The 12,678-nt window shown below is 43.9% G+C and overlaps 1 protein-coding gene across 2 annotated transcripts in view; it reads left to right on the forward strand.

Moving 5' to 3' along the window:
- LOC309882993 (vascular endothelial growth factor receptor kdr-like) overlaps nucleotides 1-12,678 on the forward strand; it is a 131,753-nt gene that overhangs the window by 100,526 nt on the left and 18,549 nt on the right. The window contains exons 19-26 of one of the 2 annotated variants that reach the window (XM_082770611.1): nucleotides 1,178-1,294; nucleotides 4,023-4,111; nucleotides 5,454-5,619; nucleotides 6,188-6,285; nucleotides 7,129-7,251; nucleotides 7,360-7,471; nucleotides 11,680-11,779; nucleotides 12,376-12,481. In XM_082770611.1, coding sequence (XP_082626737.1) covers nucleotides 1,178-1,294; nucleotides 4,023-4,111; nucleotides 5,454-5,619; nucleotides 6,188-6,285; nucleotides 7,129-7,251; nucleotides 7,360-7,471; nucleotides 11,680-11,779; nucleotides 12,376-12,481 — 911 coding nt within the window. The remainder of the gene's footprint in view (nucleotides 1-1,177; nucleotides 1,295-4,022; nucleotides 4,112-5,453; nucleotides 5,620-6,187; nucleotides 6,286-7,128; nucleotides 7,252-7,359; nucleotides 7,472-11,679; nucleotides 11,780-12,375; nucleotides 12,482-12,678) is intronic. The other variant, XM_082770612.1, reaches the window with a different exon arrangement.

The following is a 12,678-nucleotide window of genomic DNA, read 5'->3' on the forward strand; positions in this document are numbered from 1 at the left end:
CATTACTGTAATTCTAGCATATCTGTCATTTCCATAAAGTTGACTGGTATCTGTTCTGGCTTGAAGGCTACATCTTAACGTGCTAGATTAGCTGAAGCATTTCAGAGGCTGTTCTCTTTAGATTTTACCAGGCATGTGTTCCAGCTCATGCCAGTGTAAATCAGGAGTGATGCCACCCACATACATACCCATCTATAAACACTGTTGACTGAAGAAATCTTGGGCTTGGAATAACTCCTTTATGACACATAGCTTGGTGAAAAAGTCGTTTGTGGAGAATTCTACAAACAGATAAAGAGGTTACATTTGTCACACTGAGTGATCTGTTATGTAACCATTTCTTCATTTTTAAATCTGAAATGATTTTGCTAAGGGAAAAACAGAGGCAACAGGACACAGCCATTTTGTTAAAATACATTTTGACCATGAAAATTTTGGAAAGAAGATAGAGGAAATAGGCCAGTATATGAACAGAATTCTGGCCAGAATTCTGCCTTTCTTAGCTTCGCCAGCAAAAGAGAACAGAGGTACAGTGTACCTGGCCAACCATTGCTTTGTCACGTGTCGCGTTCATGGTTAGCACACAAATATGGTCCCCTCTGCTTTGCTCAGATGTGTATTTCTTGGGTCAGTGAGATCTCACAGGACTGAGATTCAGCAATGCTGTACATTCTCTAGTACATTTCGGGACCCATCTTACAGATGTGCTGGATTCCTCCATCACCTGGAGTGTTGCTCAGTACTGTAGAGGAATATATTCTGAGGTATCATAGAGAAGTACTGCTAAACTGCACATCACTGCTACAAACAGAGAACATTCGGCTGTGTGCTGTTGTTGCTTGGAATGATTGTTTGTTCCTTTACTTAGCCTGCAAAACTCAGTCCTTGCAAAGGCTCTCTGGTATCTGAGTTAGGGTAGTTCTAATACAGGACAGTAACCCTCCGTAACCCATTCTAGAGAAAGGAAGAGTCACCCAAAGATAAAGTGGTATTCCACTTCATAAAGGTCAACAACAAACAATGAAACAGCTGAATTATTATCTGTGTAAGAGTCTGAGAGGTAGAGATACTGCGAGTAACCTGGGTGGCTTTTGTTTCCAAGTATAAACAGGATCTTGCCGTGTCCTGTTAAAGATATCCTGTTGAGTAAAGATGATTTTTTCCTGTTTATCTTAAGCAGAATGTGCAACTACTAATGAATGCAAGGCTTTAATGTCCGAACTGAAGATCCTCATACACATAGGACATCATCTGAATGTAGTCAACCTGCTGGGAGCCTGTACCAAAGCTGGAGGTGAGAAATGCTCAGTAAATAGGGAGCAAAGAAGCAGCACTTGTCAGATACAATGGCGTTTCCGTGCGCCTGTGGTGGAGTGTCCAAGCCTCATGCACATGTGGAACGTGGCCACAACACATCGATGGCTTTTGAACATCTTCTAGCCACTGGTGTCACTTCTCTGTATTCTTTTTCTCTGTCCTTTGTAAGCTTGTCTGCAAAAGAGAATAGAGACTGCAGAGAGGCAGGGTCCTTAGTTGCAGTTAGGCACCCAGTCCTCCACATAGGCACCACTGATCATTTCCAAGTTGCTTTTCCCCTTCTTCTCCCTATTCTTCCCTGCTTTATCAAGAGGATGCACCAGGCCAAAAGGTACTTGAGGCTTCCTCTTCCCAAGCATTTCACTCTTGCCAGGCAAAGGCAGGCATTTTGCGTAGTATACAGGAACCTCAGGCAGTCCAAAGCTGAACGGAGCAACAGCACAGATCTCCAAGGGGCTGAGCTGACATGACTTGCTGTACACCATGCAAAGAATTTGCCATGAAACGCAAACGTGAACCAAGGTTCCAGAAATCTTAGGTCTTTGTCCCTAAAAACATCTGTTCCTTTCCCATACTGCCATACAAAGCATCCTTACCTCTTACCAGACTGTACTTTAACTTAGGGTACCAACCCTCAAAGATGCCTCTTAACTGCTTACAAACGACCTTCAAACAATCCCCAATGACAGATTTAAGAGAGCTGAGGACAAAGAAACCAGAGTAAAATAAGCAAAGGGGAAGGAGTGAGAGAGATGGTGCACGCATCTGTTATCATCTACGACTCTGAAGCTATCATTTTCCCAAAGAACATAATTTCGGTAAGGTAGATGTGGTAGGATGCCAGAAAAGAAATGTTCCCTCCAGCAAGATACTCCCAGTTCCACAGGAGCAGTCAGCAACCAGCAGCCACAGACACTTCTGTAATCTGGGAGCCAGGAACGGGGAACTTGCAGGAATTCTTGCAGCACTGCAAGCCCCAGAAGCTTGTATGGGAGGATGGCCACCTTTAGCTGAAGGGTTTAAAGGTCGGGTGCGTAAGCAAGTAGCCTTGGCTAGTAGCTGGGACTGTGAGCAGAGAAGTAACAGTCTGAATGCTGGTGACTCTGCTGTCCTGCCAGCGAGGTGGCTTAACACAAACACATGCCTAAACCATGGCAGCATTATGAGGAGGTCAGGAGATTTTAACAAAAACAGTAATTCACCCACAGAGTTGTGGCTGCCTAGCAAATCCATTTCAGTAACTGATCCAATACTGTGAGCATCCATCCTCTGAGGAGCTTTTTCTCCTGAGAGTCCCTCTGCTTCCTGTTCTCCGCTCTGCTCCATTCTGATGGATGAAGTATCCTCCTGCTTCCTGGCTAGCTGCTACCTCTGGCCGCAGTGGCTGAGCAGAGCAGTGCAGCAGGGCCTTGCAGGGCACTGTGGAGCCTCCAGGCAGGTGCAGGGTTGTTTGTCTTTGAGCAATGTAACTGCAGACTAAAGAAAAATAGCCTTGAGCTCTCAAGACAGACACTGGGATAAGTGTTACTATTAAAATGCCATCGCAGAATATGGTGCCTTCTCCTTGTTCGGTTTTATACAACCATATAGCAGTGTTCCTGATGCAGACTGCCATTAAGCATGCCCATATATTATTTCACCAATGTAACAAGTAACAAATTTTAACACCTTCGCTGAGTGCCTGATGTTAAGCAGTTAGAACTAATGTGTAGTACATGCTCTGCAATGAAGAAATAAAATAGAGAGAGGCCTTTTCAGTCTCTACAGCACATGTCCAACCGGACCCAGGAGGCGGGCTGCAGTCCAAGTCTGCGTGCGCATTTCTGGCATCGCCAGAGCAAAGTGCTGCTTCGAGCTGGCTCTTTCCTGAATGGCCAAGTGCAGCTCTTAGCATTTTTCCTTTGAAGTTCAAACACATAAGCCTGAAATACGTTTCTGGACATGAAAGTAGTTGGTTACGATTGATAATAATGGATGTTTACATACATTCTAGTCCCATGATTTTACCTCATCTTGCAGCTGATGATTACAAAGCGCAGTGATTGTGCCAGAGGTAGACAATGCCATTGTTCCCTTTCCTAATGGCTCACACTGAAACATAAAAGGATTTTCAAGCAGATCTTAAGAATATATGTAATTGTATAAAAGCAGCAATTGCACTGAACTCCACAGTGGTTTGCACAGAAATAAGAAAGGAAGAAATTGATAGGACTTTCCAGGCTTTCAAAAACTTCCCACTAAATATTTCTGCAAACTTCTGATTTAGATCTGTCTAGGATCCTGCACGCTTTCATTGCCTCTCTTGGCATCAGCTCCACCTAAAGCATGCAATTGTAAGGGCAGCAGAGAAAAATGAGGCCTACTCCATGCTATGGATCTATGTACAGAGTAAAACAATGTTAGTAACATAGGGGAGTGCACATTCTCATTTATCATTCCGAATTTTCTTTTGTCTATAAATAAGAAATAAATACCAACTGTTAATCATTAATGGAGAAAAGTAAGAATCAGTTCTGTGTTTCCTGCTTTCCCTATCTACTACTGGTTGGGTGCTCCTGGAGCTCCAGTCCTCTGCTTCCTCATTTCCTCACCCATATAACGGGAATGACAGTATTTCCCTATTTTGCAGAGGATTTGTGAGGATAAGTTAACATTAAGTGCTTTGCTGTGCTTCAAAACTCATTTGACTCTCACTGTCTTTTCAGGTCCTTTAATGGTCATTGTGGAATATTGCAAATATGGAAACCTGTCCAATTACCTACGAGGAAAACGAGGAGATTTCATTGCATACAAGGTAAAACATGACAGGCTTCTCATAGTCATAAGGCAACTAGCAACCACAGGCCAGAAGTTGGGTTGTTTTCTGCAGTGGCACTGAGACAGTCTGGTATTTATAGATTCCTCCAATCATAGAATCACTTGGTTTGGAAAAGCGCTCTAAGATCATCCAGGCCAACCTTTAATCTAGTACTGACAAGTCCGCCCCTAAACCATGCTGCTTCCCGCACCGTTTCAATTCATATGAGCAAGAAAAAGGAGCCTTTTTCCCTGTAGGACCTCACTCCCATCCTCTTCTTCTCTAGCACCTGCTAAAGCATTAGTTGCACAGACCCCAGCACTGCAGAGCCTTTGAGACAGAAAGGGAACTTCCCGCGATGCCAGCACAACCTGGCACAAGGAGGTCACAAACAGTGAAAAACTGTTAACTCCAAATGCAAGCCTGGTCTGGAGATCTGTGCTTGGTGCCACCAAAACCAGCTCCCCTCCTCCATCACCTGCTCATTCCCATCTTCTTTCCTCTCCTTCCCCTGGCCCAGCCCCAGAGCCAGTGCAGCATGCAGCAGACTGGATCACAAACATGGCCCGCATTACATCGTACCAAACAGTTTTGGTTTCCAAACAATTTTATCCATCCCCACGAACATTTGTGCTAGCACAGACTCCACTAAGACACAGAGGAAGTCAGAGGAGGCCAGAAATGAGCGGTGGGGAGGGGTGGGGACTACCTCCTCACTGGGAAAACAGAGCACCAAAAGGGCTCTCGGATCCAAGCCCTGCCAGGAACTGGAGCCTCGCCAAGATGTTTTTTTTTTTTCAGATGACTCGATTATTGTTGTTATTATTATCATTATTATAGCTATTGTGTACAGGCACAGAAGTACATAAGGTAATTTGTGTAAGAGAAGGAGGTTTTCCTGGTACAGTCACTCAAAATTCGTTTCTCACCATTGTTTTCGTGAATTGCAGGCACTGGTTACGTTTTGCTCCCCGGGGGGGGTGAGATGGCTGCATTTCAGTGCACATCACACTCTATACCTTCAACTGTGATTTTTAGTGTTTCCCAAGAAAGCAAGAGGTACAGAGTTACAGTATCTCTCTGCTCATCTGTCAGTCTCACCGAGACAGCTTCCAGCTAACTTGTATGATGGAAAATTGGAAGAAGTAAATGGAAGGAGATGTATTAATAAATAGGAAAGCAGGCTTCATGAGTTCTGCTCTTCAGGGAACATCATGTTCCAGTGTGTATTGAGCACATCTCCAGAGGACCCTTTCTCCATATGCCACTCCATTACGTATCTTTCAGTGCCCAGGCATTACACGATCCAAAGCTAACAATCAGTTTGTGCCATTTCCAGTCCCAGGAAAATTCAGACCAAGCAGAGAAAAGTCTGGATGAGTCCAACAGCGATTTGACCGAACTGATCAAGAGACGCCTTGAGAGTGTAGCCAGCACTGGAAGCTCTGCCAGCTCAGGATTTATTGAAGATAAGAGTTACAGTGATTCTGAAGAGGATGAAGAAGGTAAAAGAAACCTACCTAATTCCAGACCTTTTATTAAGATTTCTGTTACTTCTTCTGCTGTTTCTTGGACAGCGTCACGCACGCTGTCACACACCTCACACTGCTTCACTTCTTCCAGAAATTGCAGATTCCTTCTTCTGCGTGTGCCCCTCTCCAACTTTCCCACAAAAAGAGATTTGCAGTAACATATGTATATAAAAGCTGCTCCTATTGTGTAGGAGGAGTAACAGCAATATTTTACTTCATTTTCATGAAGATTTGTTGGGGCCAATCTGTCCCCAGTCTCTCCACTCACTATAAATAGTTCCCTTCACTTTTATCCCCAGATGTTGTTTTCCCCATAGCTAAATTATGTGAATAATGTTGGGTGAAACTTTTTGAATCATCTGATGCTCTACCCCCAGGTCAGTGGTTCCCAACCCAGTAGAGCTGTAGCTCTGCAGAGAACTCAGGAAGCTAACACTGTTCACAAGCAGGACTGGGGTAATCTGCATGGAACTGGCACCAGTGCTGAAAACATTCAGGAGCTGCTGCCCCAGAGTTGTGTTCTGTCTGTGATCTCTCCTAGATGCCGAGGATCTGTACAAGCGGCCTCTGACGTTGGAGGATCTGATATGCTACAGCTTCCAAGTGGCAAAAGGGATGGAATTTCTCGCCTCCAGAAAAGTGAGCTCATTAAAACATCAGGGCTGAACCTCTTTCCTACAGTCATGGGCATCTGATATGAAGAAATCAAAATATGCTCTTGAGCCTGTGCAATCTGCTATTTGCTTTTGTAATAAAGTGTCAGAGATCACATTAGCTCTAGTGGTTAAGCAGTCAGCAGCACTGAAGGAGTTGTGAAGGAATATCTATCATCTTCTTGGCCAGGGACAGGAGCGAATGCAGATTGTAAGACCATTTACAGAACTGCCTCTTAAATGAATGCAGAAAGGTTTCTTGTAGAGAAAGATCCTGCTGGTGTGGTCAACAAAAGCACTACTGAAAAGTGAAGAGGGAGTACTCCACTATTTGTTCAGCATGACACTTATGTTGGAGAACATCAGCAAAGTCAGCACCTCTTTTGCGTAGAAAAGAAAAAAAAATGTATGTTTGCAGCCTGTAGAAAGACTGCTTTTTGTGTAAATCTAATGTAATATACAGACCAAAGTACACGCCAAACAGTAATTGCCTATGTGAAACTACTGCAGTCTCACACACTTCTGCTCACTGACGTGCAAATATGGCTGCAGCTGCTTTCTGATCTCTCCCAGATTTGGCACAGAATAATTAACTGGAAAATGGCACTCCCTTAGGCTCACTGTAACCTTGGAAGTTACTTCAGACAGAAAAATCTGAAAACTAACTGTGATGCTTGGTTTGTTATTTTCTCTTTTTCTCTTCAACCTGTCTGGCAACAAAAACTCATTTACCTTTCCACTTCCCAAGGAGGTCTCAGGCTTTCAGCTCTAGCGGAGGCGTGTTGTCCAGGCGGAGGCTCTGATCTTGCCTGTCTTCATTCCTTCACAGTGCATTCACCGGGATTTGGCAGCAAGGAACATCCTTCTTTCAGAGAACAACGTGGTTAAGATCTGTGACTTTGGACTAGCCAGGGATATTTACAAAGACCCTGACTATGTACGGAAAGGAGATGTAAGTGCAAGAAACTTGAAATGCTGATCTCAGATTTGTATTCCCCCAGGACTTGAGCAGATCACTAACAACACTTCTGGCAACGTGTTCTGTCTTTTGCATTCTCAGGCAAGACTTCCACTCAAATGGATGGCTCCAGAAGCTATTTTTGATAAAATTTACACAACACAGAGTGACGTATGGTCTTTTGGAGTGCTGCTATGGGAAATATTTTCCCTAGGTAAGAATGGTTTAAAACCTTTTTTTTTTCCCCCTAATTTATGGCTCTGTTGCTATGAAAAGCTGTTAACAAAAGATGGTAAGGTGATGCCACGTTTCTGTTCCTGTTAGTACAATTGCGCGGTGCCTATCAGGTGTAAAATAAAGTCACTGGGCTGAAGTCAATGAGAATTGCATCTGGCAAAGTAAGTGAAAACAGTGAATACCAGGGAGCAGAAGCAGGAATAAACCAAATCCAAAACACTGGACCTGACATTTGCAGTAATTGAAACCAACAGAGCACTGTGATAATGCAAGCCTCTGTTGCTCAGGAGTGAAATATTTCTTTGGGAGCAATGAAAAAGTTCCCCCATCAAACCGTATTTTCCCCTAAGCCAGCTGCTTCAGGAAACCACGCAGCCCAGAGGCTGCAGGGGATTACACCGCTGTTGACACAGTGGTCTGATGCTGCTGGTGGCAGACCAGGAAACCCAAGGGAGTTTGCCCACAGGACATTTTATCCCAGCTTGGTTATCTTCCCCACAAAATCCAAGTCAGATTTTAAGTACGAAAAATGTATTGGCAAGAGCTGCCATCAGGTTGATATGAAAGCCAGGCAGTGCTAGACTCTGCGTAAGGCATTTTGGCAGCAGACAGGTAAATGCATACTTCTCTGGCCATATAATTTGCAAGCCACAACGTTTTTGAGAAAAATAGTAAGAGCATTCTTTATACACTGCAGATTTCATCTTCTGGTGCTGTTAGAAATCTCAGCCTCACTAAGATCTGGTTACTGTACAGCAGATAAAGCCCTGAAATTTAGACAAGCAGTCTTGCAGACAGTGGGATTTTACTGCTCTCAAATTCTCCTTGCGGAGTGGCAAGTCCTGCTTTCCTGAGGGAACTCAGGAATGCCAGCTCTGGCTTCCTGATCAGCATTCGCAGACAAAAGAAAACAAGGAGCACTGTCAACTTAAGCTGCTGAATCTTAAAGCTAACTGTAATCTGCTACCTTCAGTCCACCGATCAGCTGCAGTTAATGATTAGGCTCAAGATGCCAAGTCGAGACCTGGCTGCAAAGTCTGGAGCTATTTCTAACCTGAGCTTTATTCAGGGCTGTTAGCAAGGAACACAACCTGGTTCCAGTCCAAGTCTTTGATTTGGACTTTTCTCTAGTTTATATCAGCATGCAAACCAGAAAGTTCACACCCAGCTGGTTAAAACGAGTGGCAGGTGCTGCTTTCCCCAGAGTTCAGTCCTATTTATTTACAGCTTTGTTACTTCAGTGTAACACTTCATGGCTCTGTAACAGCATCACCTGCTGCGTGTGTTTTGAAGAGCCACAGAAAGATGAAGCTCCAGAAGCAGGAGCCATGCCCCAGCTCTGACAGATGATTACAGAAGATGCATTATTAGCATTAGCATGCAGAGACACGCTCCGAGGGGACAGTCTCTCCATTGCGCATCTCCAAGGAAGCGAATGAGCTGAATAGCAATGAGTGGCCAGGCCCACTTCATAAGGCAAACTAGTTATGCCATTCCCAAAGGTCCTGGCAGTGTTTAACGGATGTGAACTTCGGGTCATCTGGCCTTTAATACCTAAGACTAATAGAAATTAAAATATATTCACTGAAATTCATCTCTATTTATAACTGTTGGGAAAAAAAAAATCATTTATCTGCTTGCTTTTCATCTTAGATGGCCTCTTTTCTTAATGAAGGTGCTCACTTGGAACAATGGGCTGTCCTCTTCTGAGCTGAGGGGAATTTACTCAATTACTCCGAGGGCTGCCATCCGCAGGGCAGCCTCTGCCCTCCCTGTGACGTAGATCACAAACTACTTTCTTCAGTCTGTGGCACAGATTCAAAACCAAGTGGTTTTCTCTAAGAGGGTTTTTCATGCAGATCATCCAGGCATGCCTGTGGCTTGGCACTATTCACATCTGCCGCTCACATGATAAATATTTAATTAAGGATTTGTGTCACTGATTGAACTCTCTTATATAAAAGTTTTACACATCACTGAGAGCCAAGGGATGGAAAGTTCTTTGTCGTTGTTACAGGGTGTGTTTGGCTCCCACTTACAACCACTGCTTTTTACTGGGTTCCACAGGCTTAGCACCCTGCAAGCAAGGAGCAGACAGAGATTAGCAAAAGGCACAGCTGGTTTGAGTGGGGGTGCTGTCGGGGTCAGAAGTTGAATGAAGCACGATACGCTTCCCCTAGAAAGGCTGGCAGACCTGCCCCATGTCGGTGGTACGCAGGAAATCAGGGCTGGAGGGGCTGCCAGCATTGATCTGGGACTGGGCTTGCACTGGGGTTTGCTTGATTTAAATGGGGTCAGCACGGCTCACGTCAGGCAGTGCCAGCATTTTCTCATACATGGGGAAGGCACTCACATGGCACTCTGCAGAATGCTGTCGTACCTCGGAATTTAAATGTGCAGTGTTCAAAAGGCAATCAGATGTAATTACATAAACAAGCGGTGCCTGGTAGTATAATATCAGCATCTTATTATCCTACTAAAATAAAACCAAGATCAAAAGAGTGCTACTATATCCAATGCATGCCACATCTTTGAGCATTTTGAAACAGATTTTCCCCTAAGGAAAACATCATGTTTAGGCCCTCTACCATATGTTTCAGCCTACATTTCTTCCAAACTGTCTCAGCATCCCAAACCCGAGTTATTACGTAGTTCAGACGAAGTGCAGTGGTGAATGGAGGTGGAAAGGGAGATTTCCTCCCTTCTAAGATCTGAGCTGCCTGCAGCTAGGAGGAGGCCAGCAGTAGTCAACGTGTAAACTACCAAAAGATTTTGCAATCAAAAGTAATTCGCAATTGCCTTCCCTGTACTTGCTCACCCCAACACACTGCTGTTGAGAAGGTCAATGACGTTATCAAGAAAAAGTAACTCAGATTGCCAGATCAAGTGGAATTCTTGATCTTGAATGGGAATTCCCCATTTCCACTGTGTTGCCCTCAAGGTCTCAGTCCCAATCACTGTATTTGCAAGACTAATCCTTGTCAGCAATTATTATGATCATAATGACAGGCCAAAGACAAAACTAGGAAGGAAACTCAAGATGCGAAGCAGAAATGATGCTCCTGACTATTTCTAATCTACATAACTTCAGGAAACACTCTTGATACTGTGCTCTGACACTTGCAATAAAGGCATTTCAGATGTGCTGAGGCTAAGTGTCCCTGAGCTTTGAATGTCATTGGAACCTATTTGCTGTGTTGAGATACTCTCTTAGGAAGTTGCCAGGATTTTTGTCCCCCAGTGCGTAGTTTTGCAGACTGAGCGGTCAGATTCACAAAGTAGAATAATTCTGGAAACAGCTACATTTTGGCACCCTCTTCACTGCCTTCTTCCAAAAGACTTCTGCTGGGCTTGTTGTGCCCCCAGGTGCACAGCACACAATGATGTTTCCAGACTGGGGAAAAATACACAGGAAATAAATACGCAGGAATGTTGTAAATCATATATAGATCCCTTGAGGGCTGGATACAGATCCAGATTCCATTCAATCCCCAATGTTAAAACTTGATTAAATTTTCTTCCAAATTCACTATCCAGCCTCTAGGATGCCAAAATGTGAAAGACAAGGGTTGTACTACATCTGAAACCTTTGCTGAGGAGGGAGGGAGGAAATTTTACACATCTTCCAGGTAGATCTACAATAGGTTCAGTAACCTTTCAAACTTCACTGCAGACATCTCTCAAATTGTACCTGTGAGGTCCAGATTACTCAGGTGCCAGAGCACTTTCACAAATTATATGTCCGTTCCCCTTATTCATGGCGCATTGTAAAATGCAGATGTCATACAACAAAGATCACAACCTCTGAAAGGCCCCCATTCTCTCATTAGTTGCAGAGAAAGCAGATTAATTGATTATTTCTCTGAAGATAACTATTTACACAGGAAAGTGAAATAAATCTCCTTTTTGATGGCTTTTGTGCAAGTTAACCTGCTACTACCAGTCCCTTTCCAGAAGCCTACCTCTCAATTACAGTTGCCACAAGCTATTCTTCCCAGTTTCACACTAACATTTGAGTGGCCCTGCCTATATTACAAATTCAGAGGAGGCAGCATGGCTGAAATCCCAACCCCTTCTGTGTTCTAGCTTCTTTTGCTGTCAGAGTCTAGGTAAACTTGAATTTTCAGCAGATATCACTGATGTGTGTTTACATCACTGGAGCCTCCTCCTTGTTTCTCCCATCAGGTGCCTCACCATACCCCGGAGTGCAGATAGATGAGGACTTTTGCCGACGGCTCAAAGAAGGGACGCGGATGCGATCTCCAGAATATTCCACTCCAGAAGTGTAAGACCTCCTGGCTTTGTGTTGAGAGCTGCTACATGTCATTCAAGCCTCACGAAGCAGATTGTATTGAAGCGTGGAGGAGAAAGGGGACCTCATCGCATGACAGCTACATATTTTGCATTTTGTTTTCAGAAACATTGTAGTTGTGCATGCCTTGGGTATCCTGGTACCAAAGATGAATTCTAACGAAACACCAAATCAGCTTGACCTTTGCCAACAACACAATTAACAGATCTTCCCAAGTCAGATGTAGTTCATGGATCTCAGCTCAGGAGACTGCTGTGTCTGACTTATTTCCAAATCTGAGACAGGAACTAGGCATTCGTAACTACAACTTATTTCAGCAACATCTGTGGGGCCTATTGGTCAAGTTTAAAGTTAGGTGAAAACAAAAAGCCTACAGGCTTATTTGAAACATGGAAATATGGATGGAAAAAACATTCCACATGAAACTAGAGTAGAATTGCAGAATATGGAGATCTGAATGTGTCTTAATCCCAAACTACCTATATGATGACCAAAACAAGCAGTAGCAGAAAGAAACAGTTTGGGAGCAAGCTCTTATCCTTCTCTTAACACCTGTGGTTTTTCTCTAGCTACCAGACGATGCTGGATTGTTGGCACGGAGTGCCCACAGAGAGGCCTACTTTCACGGAGCTTGTGGAGCGTTTAGGAGATCTTCTTCAGGCCAATGTGCAGCAGGTAGAGCAATACAACTCCTTCTTCAATGGCTGTGTACCTGTATAGGTGTGGCTGCGTGTGGCCATGCATGTACTTGGACACAAGCACGGACTATGCTGAGCAGTAATACTAGATTGGGCTTCATAGCAGAGGTTGCAAGGAATATGGCTGCTGGAATGAGTAAATAAAATGTTAATTATTCAAAGGGGATTATAGTT

This window comes from Aythya marila (genome assembly GCF_965140915.1).
Source record: "Aythya marila genome assembly, chromosome: 13".
In the NCBI taxonomy this organism is placed as follows: Eukaryota; Metazoa; Chordata; class Aves; order Anseriformes; family Anatidae; genus Aythya; species Aythya marila.